This window comes from Syngnathus acus, chromosome 2 (assembly GCF_901709675.1).
Source record: "Syngnathus acus chromosome 2, fSynAcu1.2, whole genome shotgun sequence".
Lineage (NCBI taxonomy): Eukaryota > Metazoa > Chordata > Actinopteri > Syngnathiformes > Syngnathidae > Syngnathus > Syngnathus acus.
Window position 1 is genome coordinate 11,424,469 of NC_051088.1, and position 13,236 is coordinate 11,437,704.

Here is a 13,236-nt window from a genome sequence, read left to right on the forward strand (position 1 = left end):
CCTCAGCTGAAACCTCGCACAAGGGGATACTACGAACGCCAGCATGAAAAGCCATTTGTCTGTGGAACGGTGCATTCCGATGGGTCCAAACTCAAAAGTGACCAAAGTGACTTGAGAAGGACCTCAGGTGCTACATTCCCTTGTGATGAAATTGTTTTCGCTCTGGAAACGCAGACGGCTGTTATATGCCATCACACTTGATGAGTTACTGTTTCTTAAAAGTGTGGTCATCAAATTGATGCTATGCCCTAATTACATACTTGCTCCATCCACTTAAGATAAATGTGCTCTCCCTCAAATTGATGCCTGTTTTTCTGTCAGGAAATGTGCAATTATTAGAGTTTATTGACACTATTATCCACTCACAAAGACAAAATAGTTCAACTGCTGAGCTGATTTGAACTCTGCTGCTAGCCAAAACAGCAGCACTCACCAAGGCACAATAGGGGAATTGATTTCTTTGAATGTTCCAGTTGACTTTGACGTGACCAGTATGTGATGCTATTGAAAGTGACATTATATTTTGTCTCCTTTTGCTTTTGATATAAATTGTAATATAGCAGTATTTCAAACATGTGTTAGTACAAATAAAGGCTTCCTTCCCATCTGAAGTTCAGTAACTAAACAGCCACTATTTGCAGAAATACACTATTTAAGGTTTATGATTATGATGATTGTGAAAGGAGGGCCTGTCATGCTGTCTTTGTGTCGGGTCTTAAGATGGAGGTAAACATCTGGCATGGCACAATCTGTTTCCTGATGTTCTAGTACTTCTGCAAATAAACCCAGGGCGAAATTCAGAATATCTTTGGCTGCTTATAGTAGAATCAATCATTTAAAATAAAAATAACTAAATAAAACATACCCTGGCGGACTCTGAGACGGAGAGTCGGCGGACGGATGTCATAAGCTTTTGTCGACTTGCGACGAGCGCCGCGTGTTTGCGCAGTGCGGGGGAATATGAGGGTGATGCTAAGTGAAATGCTCATTTTGCGTTCGTGATTACCGAGGCCCATGGGCAATATGCACTAATGTGAGCTAATGCAATAGATTACACAGTGCTGGCCCAGGGGAGCAGACAGCAAACAGATGTGGTCTACTCAAAGGAGAGGAAGGGGGTGGGGGTCAAGAAAAAAAAAAAAAAGCCCAAACTTGAAAGTATTCACTGTGCTGAAATTGTCCACAGTCTTTTGTTGTTTACACGATGCTCAGCCTTGATGGAATCTGTTGTTCTGTTCAGCAGTGCTTTGTTTTTTTGGGGGGGGCTCTGATATACAGTACATTACGTATATTTTTAATTAAGAAAGAAGTTTGCACCATGTTTTGTTAAAAAACTCGAAGCTATAATACATTAGAAAAACGAGACCAAAAGTGCGATTGACAAGATGTCAATCATTCGCAATTGAAGGCACACTTTTTACATGGGCTTCAAGAGCTAGCTGAAACAATGGTGGAATATGTACCTTGAGTTAACAAGGGTGAGGCTACCCCTAACCCTGCCAAAATTTGAATGGGCAGCAAAATGTTATCAGACGTATGTCAATCAAAAATACCTACCATCCGCAACCCCCCCAAACAACAACAACAAAAAGGAACGGGGCGAAATATTGACGATACATTTTCTAATTTTCTGTCCGCACACCAAGACTGCCTAATACAGACCAGGAGTTACCACTTTTTAAGATAACCATCAGATCTATGGAAGCTGATTTCTTCCAAGTGAGTGCTTGAGTTACATTTGAGGAAAACATAATGGCTAACTTGCTACCCTGTTTGATTAAAAATTGCAATTACCTTGTAGTTTGCTTCCATTTCATTTAATTTTCTAGCTAATAGTCAATTACAATGATCAATTGTAATGACAGCCAACGCCATTTTGCATACGGAGATCGATGTCTCATTTGTTCAAATCATATCTAAAAAGCACAATGACAAAAATATCTGCGATAATTCACAACTCTAAACTTTACTGTATTTGACTGCAAATCGATTGTAAATGCATTCTTAAAATCTGCAATTAATGTAATTGTGTTGTGACGGACTATCAAGGTATCTATACTGCATCCATGCGGAAACGCCAGTAAAGTCAGTTTACAAAAGATTCATCCAGAGGTGGGGCTGGCCAAGTCTAGCCACCACGTAGTTCCACCCCTGGTTTACAGTATCTTCATAAATGTAAATTACGGCCAGCATTTTTTGTCATGAAACATTTTGTCATCCAACATTTTTTCGATAGTAGACCTTTCGCTCAGTCAAAGTACGGTCGCATGCGGCTGAAATCATCATTCAAGCCATTTTGCTTGTATTGTCAATCGCCCTGACGTGACTGCACCGGTCGTACCAAAAGTGTGACGTCATGGGGAAACATCCGATAGTCTGACAGGTATCGTTTTAAGCCGAATAATCAACATTGGATGACTTAACTCTTTAGGAGGGACTACGACAGAGACGTCTTTGTCATAGGGACAATCAGTTTGTATTATTGTAAACAAAATAAAATCAATTATTAAAAAAAAAAAAAAACTGGACAACGTTGTTCTTCACGGAGTTGGCCTGCAGGCCCATGGAATTTTATACAGAACTGTACTTAGTAAATATTGCCCTCTAGCGGCAGATTTCTACGGCCACTGTTGAGTTCAATAAAATACCCCAACCCTAAATGTCAAGTCTGTGCAGGTGATGCACTCATTGTACTGTATTGTATATAGGGAGGATTTCATCACGTTATCAAAAAAATGTTTCATTACGATTAAACATGCAGATAGATCGATAGAGATAAAGATAAGAGACATAAGTTTAAAAAAAAGAGCCTGTATTTTGATTTTAAGAAGTTATTATATGTGGTTGTGTCAATGGCAGTCCTGACTGTATGGTCACTATAACCAATGACACAGCAATAACTGACATGCATCTCTTTGCCTCTCATATTTTTATTCAAACATGTTATACAAATCTCAAACAATATATTTCATTCAATTACACAAGTTGTGAAAGAAAAAACAATAACTTAATCTCAATTCATGGTGGCAGATCAGATTGTAAATCTGACTTGCCTGAGATATTTTATTCACATTGACAAATTGATTCTGATAGTATGTCGTTGTTAAGGCTGAGTGTTCATTTTTGCAGCCCTGAGAACCCAGTCGCTTTTAAAGATATCAAGGCAGGATGAACAAATAATATATGAAATTAAATACTTTCAAAAATGTGCAAGACTTGAAAAACTGAAACTGTGCCGTGGAACAACAACGTACAGCACTATTAATAACCACAAAATCTGAGGACCATTTGACGAACAGTACCACCCAAACTGTGCAGACCACCAGGGGGGCTTGATGTACCATGTAATTCTACTCCAAGCAAACGTTTGACAAAAGGAACACACTGCTCAGTGCTTGAGGAGAGGGGCTTTGCTGGTGAACATATAGCAGCAACAATATTTGGTACATCAAACGCTCCCCGGATATTATTTTATGTGCTAAAAAGATGCACAAATGCTATGTGGTAAACTCTGATCAATATTAGTGTGGCTCAAAAAGGAATCTCCTGGGACACTTTTTTTTCAGCCCTAAAAAACAACAACAAAACATCCAACAGTCCTGAAAATAAGGTAGCAGCAAATGATTCTGATTTCACATTCTCAAAAGGACCCGATTGTGTCAGATGTGCAGAAAGATTGCATAAGTCCTTTAGCGTGCGTTGACCTTTTATGTTGTCTTATCGGAGGTCCCATGGTGTTGATTTGGGATGGGTGCTGGGGGCTCTCTCCTGGGCAGGATGGGTACAGTGGGGAAGTGCTGGAACAGCACACTCCTGCCTCCTGAGGAAGATATTTGCCATGTTATATCCACAACATGTGACCAAAACCCAGTTCCCGTTAGCCCACCCCAGAGCAGCTAAACAACGTACCTGCTCTTGGATGAGCCAGCTCCATGTGGCTTGGGTTCCCCAGGATGCCGCGGTAAAGAGATGCCAGGGTGTTGGGAGTGCAGGCACGCAGGAGATTGTTCCAGTCGGCATCCAAACCTTGTCCGAAGGCCGTGCTCTTGATCGGAGCCAAGATGTCCGCAGGTGCACGCGGGGCTTGCGGCAAAGCTTTAACAACACTCCCTTGGACACGCAGATTGGTTCGTCCATTACCCGGTGGTGGTCCTTTGAAACCCACGTCCGCACCCCCTGCAGGTTTCATTTGCTTTAATCTCTTGCTGGGCGGCTCACCAATCTGGGGCAGGCTCCCGAACTGGCTGGGCAGGAACAGGTGAGCGGCATCAGACTGCCACATGGCCGCACTTCTCTCAGGGAAACTCCTCTCGGCGGCCGCCACTTTGGTGAAGGTGTTTGGCTGCTCGGAGTGGTACGCGCCCGCCGGCCTGGTTTTCCTCGCCTGCTCGGTTAAGCGAGCAGACTCCCGGTCAGACTGCGACGCCCGGTTGTGCCCGAAGCGGTTTCTCTGGTGCGGACCGGCGTAAGGAGGTGCACGGATCAGCTTGGGAGGCGTCGTTTCTTTGGGTTTTGTCGGTGGAGAGGCTGGGGGTGGGGACTTGGTTCGGCGAGGATGGCGCCTGTCAATCATAGCGAGCGGGCTGACGTCTTTTCCTTGGAGCGCAGGTGGGCAGCCTGTGAGGCGCTTCTGCTTGCCCAAAGTATTCTTTCCTGCACCACCACATTTATCTTTGTGAGTCAGCCTTTTGTGCATACTCAGGACCTCCGGGTAGATGGTTTTATATGTGCAGAATGAACACACAGAAGGAATTAATGCATTTCTGGGTTGTCTGCTGGCGGGGACGGAAAGAGACACTTTTAAGGACAGATTTAATGGGGCCTCACACTTGTCGTCTTTTATCTCCTCCTTTTCCACCTTCAGATTAACAGCTACAGGGCACTTTATGGTCACGTTCTCAGTTCCGTTGAAAGCTGCATCAGCAATTACTTTTTCGTGCTCGTTCTGCACAGCCACGTTGTGGAGCTCGTCGACAAGGCTTTGCAATTTATCCAGCGGTTCTCCCTTGGCCTCAGGAAACCAAAGTTTGGATCGTTTCACTGCTGAACTTGCTTTCCTCTCACTTGGTGAGGGCACGGGAATAACGGGTTTGCTTGGGATCTCCACATAAGGTTTGTCCTTGTGGCGTCGTTCCAGGTGATATTTCAGCGATGTCCTCTGGGCGGCAGCATAGTCACAGTAAATGCACCTGTAGGGTTTTTCACCTGACACAAAAGGAAGGGAGGTAACAAGAATGAACGGAGCACTTCTATAAATGTACAGAGAGCTTTTACAGCGCCTTTTCTTGTAATTGTAGTTGACTTCCCCTTTAAGATCGAAACCAGAAATTGAAGTTATTTTCATTTAAAGTGGTACCTACATCCCTGTAGCGGATAGTAAGTCAAATAAGAAAGAAAAAAAGTCAATTTTCACTTCAGCGTCCCTTACTCAATATCAAACTTTAGGTTGAAAAAATGGTTTTGGTTTTAATATCTTACCAGCAAAAGTTGTTGACTTATAATTTCATACTTGGTTGAGTGTTAAAAATGTTAAAAGTACTCAAAATGTTTACGGTTTATTGATGGTGAATTTTTGTCCGTGAAACAGGTGATTTCCTCCGAGAAAACATTTCACATTTCAATTGTATCCATTCAAGTGGGATGAATGTACCTGTGTGAGTTCTGAGGTGCACTGTTAGGTAATAGCTTGAGCGAAATGATTTGCCACAGTAGCTGCAGTGTTTCGATCGCTCTTTCGATTGGTAGAGGCCATCCTCGCCTTAAACAAGAGAACACAGGAACAGAAATCAACAGTGCTCAAAGACCTCAGATCTCCAAATAGACAGAAACAAAAAGGCCCAGGTACATGGGAGAAATGCAGCAAAGATAAGGCAGCAATATTTTGACAGTTGTTCTGGTCTTTAAATGAAGGTGTGATCAACTAAAATGAAAAAGATGGATAAATACCTGCGTCAAAGCCTTCCTCAGTCCCGCCCTCGACGTAGGCTGCTGAACCTGCTCTGGCCCACGTTCCGTCAGTGGCCAAGGTGGGGCTCTCCCCTCCGCCTCCCTCACGCTTGTGTACCCTGGAGTGAAGTACTAACTGGTGGTAGGTCTTGAAGCTTCGCTGGCATTCCTCACAAGTGGTGGGCCTCTCAGTCTCTTTGTTCTTTTGCATCAGGGATCTCCGCGGTGGTAGTCGCGGTTCTAGGTTCGCTGCCACGGCCTGCTGCTGCTGCTGCTGCTGCTGCTGCGATCTGAGCTCTCTGCCTAGAACCACTTTGGTAGTTTTGTCTCCATCAGACCCGGAAGCGCTCATCTGTTCCTTATCAGAGCTGCAGTCCTCATTGTCTGTGCTGGCCTCCGGGCCCATCTCTTTCGTTGTAATAGGACCAACTGCAATCTTACCTCTTGTGGCCAATTGCCAGGCCTGAAATGTGTTATAGGGATCCAGCTGAGGAATCCATTTTGACGTTCTTTCGGGTCGCAAAGACTTGCCTGCGGGACGAGGCTTGAGATTGAGGCTGTGAAAAAAACTCTGTTGGGTCAGAGGTTCAGTCCCAGTGCCGTCAGAGTGTTCATCTTTGGCAGGCCCCACGTCTCGGTTGTGTACTTTACTATGTTCTACCAAGCTGCTGTGGTCTGGAAAGAAAAACCCGCAAACCATGCACATTTTGTAGGCGGTGACCACAGGCGCTGACGCAGGCTCTTGAACCACGCCGTTGACAGTGACAGGGCCCTCCTGGTCTTGCAGGGCCTTGCTCTTGGTCCCGGACTTCCCGTGCATCTTCATGTGGTTTTTGAGGAACCAGGGCTCTCTGAACCGCCGTCCACACACATTACAGCAATAGGTGAAGTAGTCCTTGTGCTTCCTCAGGTGGGTCTCCAGCTCGCTGGCATCTTGCGACACCAGGCCACACACGATACAGGTGTGGACTTCCTCTTTGTCCGGCGCCAGGCTGCCTGGTTTGGTCCGGGGTCTCTGCCCCGGGATCCGAAATTCCGCTTCAATTCTGAGCACGGCCGGCTCAAAGAATGTGGTGGGGTGCTGGGTGAGAACGTGTTGCCCCACCTCATCTTGGTGAGTGAACGTCTTGTCGCAGAACATGCAAGATGGCGAATCGTTCGCTCCGCATTGTGCCACGGTCTTTGAGAGGTAGGTGGCGTGAGGAGTCATGCTTGAGCCAGATCCCGGGATGCTGGCGCTGTTGCTAGTCAAGCTGTCTTGGGTGAGTCCCTCCGGGCTCTCCACAAACGGCAGCAGAGACTGAGTTGGCATTGTGGGATGGAGCAACAATGCATTAAAGATGGCTGGGAATCTGCAAGCATAAAGAACAGAGTCTCCTGAGGCTTTGCTCAAAGATGAAGAATAATTACCACGCAATGTCGGGAAACAGGAAATGTAGCTTTATAGCAATCGGGTTCAAACAAAACTGATTGTGTCCAATTTGAGGCCACTTGGATAACATGGATTTGAAATTTGGTATGCGTTATTTATGCTAATGACAAAAAATGATGCTTGAGGGGTTTTTTTCGCCAAAATATGACTAAAACCAGACTAAGATTTGGTTTACATTTAACTAAACAAACACATTAAAAAACAATGGCCAGGCTTGGATGAAAGCGCACAATATCGATTTGCTCAATTCCTCCACTCGTTGATCGTAATTTAACTTTAATGTGCCAGTTTGGCCCAAAGGTGGAGTAACTGGACCAGCCAGTTATAGTGTAAGCATTGTAAACACAATACTTACTGTAACAATGAAACGTGTTATTCTCACACATGCTTTTGTATGTGTACATACACACTTTTTTTTTTTTTTTAGAAATTTACCGTGGAACTTCTGCAGTCATCATTGACTTGTGACCAGAATTTCTTGAAGAAACTGAAACTCACACTAAACTTGGGAGTCTTTTGCACTTTTTCTTTGCTTTTGTGGCTTCTTTGTGGCAGCTTTAACAGAGTGAAGAGAAGAGCATAAGAGGGAAAAGAATTTGAACATAAAGTTTGAGGAAGTTAACAGGCTCATTTTTTCATAGCACCTAGACACCAGTGTCATCATACAGTATAGCTCATCCTTTATTAAGTTTCTTTTCTTCTTTTTATTCAAGGTGGTTAGCATCATTTGTGTGAATTGGTTCAAAAATATAGTGTTATCATAAATATATATAAGATGTATGTAAACATGTTTAATTACTACAGGTGAATTTGTTATAAGTACACTTCATTGATAAAATATTCAGTACACGTATGTATAAGGCTTTTGTTTGTTTTTGCATATATATATAGCATGTATATTTGAAATAGTTTACAAGCCATGCTTATACTGGTGTTAATAGGAGCTCACTTTATTTTGTTTGTTTTATTTTGTTTGTTTTGTAAACAGAATGCCAATTCCAGTGACATCATCTAACCTAAACCTGCAAATTATAATTCTATTATCAATTTTCCATGCCCACTCAAATGAGTGAAATTACCACCCATTAGTGCACAGCTTTTGCAAACTAACATTTCACAAAACAGGGGATTCCGCTTTGTTTTTATGTTGTAATGTGGTCCGAACCAATCAAATTAGATAGTTGATCAGAAACTGTGGGTGTAGAACATACTATACTAGTTGAGCCCCTTTCCATAAATAAAAAATATAATCTGAACCGCTTATCCTCATAAGGGTCATGGAAAATTAAATAATTTTTTTTTTTTTAAATACACAAGCGCATTTTTAATTCCTGCTAGTCCGCAGACCACGTTCGAGTTCACTACAATTCTGGAGTGTGGAAATTAAATGGCAGGCTTCTTGTTTGGGCCATGGCAACAAACCTCTACAAAATGTAGCAGGAATCAGTTCTGTATTGTTATATCTGAGCCTGCGAGCTGTGTTTGATTGATTTTGTGATTAAAAATGACCGCCAGTAGTAGGAAGCAACAAAGCACAAATGAGTTACCGTCGTAATCAATGCAGATTTTTCAGGTATGCAAACTTTACTTGAGTATTGCATTTCTTTTTCTGACGGCTTTGTACATTTACTCTCAACATTTGAAAACTGATCAGTATTTACTACTCCTTTGTCAAAAAAGTGTTGTTACTTTTTTTCGCATTTCAATGGCAATTGACTGTCCTGGAGAGCTTGATTGATTGATGGTCGGTTTGATTGATTGACCCAAATCTTCAGGAGTTAGCAGATGAAAGGACAGGGTGTCCGTGTATTTTGTTCAGTTGTCATCATTGGCTTTATGTATGTAGGTTTATAAAAGGGAAATCTTGTATGTGCATGTTGTTGTTTTTTTAATTCAGAATTGGCATTGTTTATAATAGAACAGTAAAGATTCAGTTGTATTTTTGTGCTTAATTACATTTCAGAGTGTACGTTCTTGTTTAAGAACCAGAAATACTTTTACCAGTCTTTTTTGTAGACAAGCATCTGTACTTTTTCTACCTAAGTGGAGATATTGAATATGAGCCACTTCTGATGACTGCTGGGTGGGGGTCATGTAAAAACTTACAAAGTAATGCAGAGTCTTGGATGGTTCTTCAAAATCACTTACCCAGTGATGTTTCAATTAAGGTATGACGTCACCAATTTGAAGCAAAACCCGTTGAAAAGCTCCACGAGGTTAGACAAGCGCACATAATTCACATTACCGTATTCATTCACATCATGCGCTTCACAATAAACACCCCCCCCCCCCCCCCCCACAAGCAGGAGCGAACAAATTCGTATTGTTCCTTCTTCTTATTGCACGTCCAAGGTGAACAACACTGCTACTGTCACACACACACACACACACACACACACACACACTTTAGTGTGCGCACTTCACTTTATAGCCATCTTCTTCAATGAGAAGCTGCCCTAGATGTCTTCATTGTTACGTTTTATTCGGTATTCGAGTCCCGAGAATAAACGTTTGTTAAGAAACGTCCTATTACGTTTCTATTATCTACCTCTGGTGTGCAACACGCTGTAATGTTTCCTGAATCCAATGCATCTCACATACATTACAAAAGACAAACTTTTTTGCAGTACGTGTACTTACTTTGGGCGTATCTGTGGTGCGTTCAGGCTCCAAACAACGACTTAACAAGTTGTCTTTTTTAAGAAGGAAGAAACAATAACCGAAGCACTCTCCTCTCCCGTTTCCGGTTTAATAGCACCGAGTTCTTTAGTTTTTGTTGAGGTTTTTTTTACCTTTGTCGAGGGGTGATCTTTTCAAAGTTTACTTTGATGCCCTCTGTCTTGCTCGGCTCACCTTTCCGCCCCCAACAAATTGTTCAATCATTTTAGTCAGCCGTTGGGGAGAAGATGAGGCGCGTGCACGACACTCCCCCCCCCCTCCTTCCCTTCCTCCTCCTCCTCCTTTCCTAACCTAACCTAACCTCACGCGCACGCGCGTCCTCCCTCTGAAGAAGACTGTCACGTGGTTGCAACGAACAGCTGAGATGAAAGTAAAACAGATAACTGCAAGAACTTTGGATCGTGCAATTTATTATGATTTGTTTCATAAACTTGCAATTGAGTCACAGTGCTCGTTGCCATGTCGACGTCACAATATTCATCAGCTGCGAACGAGCAACTAATCACGTTTGATTTGTATCTGCTCAAGTACACACACACACCCATCGCTGCTCCATACAGTCAAATTTGGCGTATTTGCAGAAATCATAAACGACATGTTTAAATGCATTGTCACAAAGTGTGCATTGATAACTTTTCTTCAACTTTTCATTCAAGTTGGTGTAAACTACCTTTTAAAGCGCTGCTGCTTGATCCTCTTCCTCTTCTTTTTTTCTTCTTCTTCTTCTTCTTAAGGCACCATGTGGTGGTGGGGGAAGGGCAACCTCCAACTTTTTCACAGTTACATGAGGAGGAGTTTTTGCAGAAGCAGGTTGAGTGAGTGAGTCAGCTTCCTCCTAGTTCACATCGAGCTTCAATAATGACAAATCAGTTAACCTGGTGATAATGGGGAATATAACATGTGGAAGGTTTGAATGAAGCGTTACAGCTTTGTCGTGGGAATAAAATCTGAAGCATTTTTTTTTTTTCATGAGATACTGTACACAGTAAAGAAGGAGCAATGTGAAAGAAGCAGCCCCTCCTCCACCCCTCAAAGCAGCCAGACAGCAGGCATTGATAGCGGTTTAAAAGCCACATACATACAATGGTACAATCAATGAGTATATTCAGCTAAACACAGCCAGGATGAAGAAAAAGACGAGCGTTTTGTGAAAGCTCGCCCAGCTGAGGAACAGTATAACAAAGAGCATGTGTGAGCCCAAAGTACATGAGTAGATGTTTTGTTGGCGACCATTTTCATTTCACTGGATGAACAGTAGATTTGTAGTTTACTCGACATGTCTTACCGAAATATATAAATATAATGTGCTGCAATACAAAAGCTATACATTGGCTCAGTGAGCACCAGGCACACAAAGGAAAAGCACTTTGCTTTAATAATGTACAGTAATATTCACCAAATGGGTCAAGCAAGAATAATAATAATACAAACCAATCTTAACGTGACTCAAGGAAGAAACATCAATGGCTTTTGGTGTACAGTATTGAACTTTATCCACTATTTGAAAACATATGCAATAAAAAAAAACAAATTTCAATGTGCTGCCAGGTGGAACATTTGACCATAAGTTGTCCGCTTGTCATGTATATGTTATATATGTTTATTTGATGTTGTTATAAAAAATATCTCACAGATTCTGTTACACAATAACAACTCTGTCTATTAGTTCCTGGCTTTTCTCACATGTTTGACATATGTTTATGCAAAACAAATGTTGTTTTAATGACCTTTATATAGCTAGCATTCAGTTGTACAAATTGATACAGACTCATTGTTTACGTTTATTTGAGTGGTTGTTTTTATCTTTGACTTTCTAACAAGTGCATAAAAAGATTACTTCCAGTTAAATACAGCAACAACAAAGTTAGCATTCATGGTAATAAGAAATCAATGTATGCAAAGGGTCATGTGTTTTTTGTCCTGACTTGTCAGAAGCAGCTGACCTCTTTGTTCTCCAAGTTTCATGACCCCAACCCCCCCTTCTTTCATAATGGCCACTCAAAAAGAGAGTGATCGTATGAGATCTCCATACACACCTTTGTAGACTCCATTGTATTCTACATAATACTAGCTGTTGGGGTGCCAAACACTGGAAACATTTTCAAACCTGCCTTTTTGGACTCCTGAGAAGAATTGGTGGGCTTCCTCAAAGGCTTTCAAATACGTCCTTCAAAATCTGAAATTTCAAACTCCTTTGTATTTAGAACGCTCTCTTGAATTCAGAACGGACCTCTGGATCCTTTGAGAATTGCAGATGCAAAACAATGAATGAGATTTGAACCTGATAATATAGAAACACGTAAATATGCAGTTAGATGGTTTAAACTGGGTTTGACATTTATATCATCCTGCATAACAAATGGAAGAGAGAATGTCATCAATCAAACAATAAATCACAAACTGTCACACATCCAACCGGTAAGAATGAAAGTAGCAAAAAAAACTCCCTTTACTGAAATAATACAAATCAAAAACTATGCAAAGAGACCTTTACTCCCTCATGACATCAATGCTGCACTTTCTGTGAGGAATTAATTATCTCCTTTGTTTTCTCTCTATTTGTTGCCTTCAGTGATGAGTGTTATGATGGTATTGATTTATTTCGCATCATGTAAATGCTTTTAGTACAGCCGCCTTCAGTCAATGAGAAGATAAATTAGTTGGATCAATTCTAATTATAATTCTTATCCAGCCATTGTCTACAGTGCTTGTCCTTATTTTGGCAGAGTCGTTCCCAGCTGACTTTTGCGAGAAGCGAGGTCACCGGTCAGTCACAGCACATAATTTGGTTTCAATTCTAATAATAATTCAAACAATTAAAAAAATTATATAAAATGTTTTATTCTGTTTATAATTGTACATGTTTTGTGAGATTTAGCTCCATGTCTAATTTATAAACTCATTCTGACTGTTAGAAAAAAAAAGTTAAATTGCTTTAAGTAAGAATATGATCTGCTGTATTTTAGTTCTCTACATTCCTCAAGAATAATTTTTGAAAGTAAGTTCAACAGTGTATAATGTTACTTTAAATCAGACTCCAGGATCATTTCTAGGCATTCAAAAGGTTTCACTGATAACTTTGATTGCCTTTTGTTGTCACATTAGAGCACAGGTGTCAAACTCAAGGCCCGGGGGCCAGATACGGCCCGCCACATCATTTTATGTGGCCCGCGAAGACA

At 41.7% G+C, this 13,236-nt stretch overlaps 1 protein-coding gene across 3 annotated transcripts; it reads right to left on the minus strand.

The window, feature by feature from the left end:
- Positions 1–2,933: 2,933 nt before the first annotated feature.
- On the minus strand, positions 2,934–10,821 carry znf217 (zinc finger protein 217). 3 transcript variants are annotated; one of them, XM_037269007.1, is made up of 5 exons: positions 10,728–10,821; positions 5,947–7,298; positions 5,651–5,758; positions 3,910–5,205; positions 2,934–3,820 (listed from the first exon to the last, which is right to left on the minus strand). In XM_037269007.1, the coding sequence occupies exons 2-5, from the start codon at positions 7,256–7,258 to the stop codon at positions 3,708–3,710; spliced, it is 2,829 nt and encodes a 942-aa protein (XP_037124902.1). In that variant the 5' UTR covers positions 7,259–7,298; positions 10,728–10,821; the 3' UTR covers positions 2,934–3,707. The 3 variants fall into 3 exon arrangements, with proteins under 3 accessions (XP_037124902.1, XP_037124911.1, XP_037124894.1); XM_037269016.1 differs by lacking the exon at positions 10,728–10,821 and adding an exon at positions 10,171–10,318; XM_037268999.1 differs by lacking the exon at positions 10,728–10,821 and adding an exon at positions 10,019–10,318.
- Between the last annotated feature and the right edge of the window lie 2,415 nt (positions 10,822–13,236).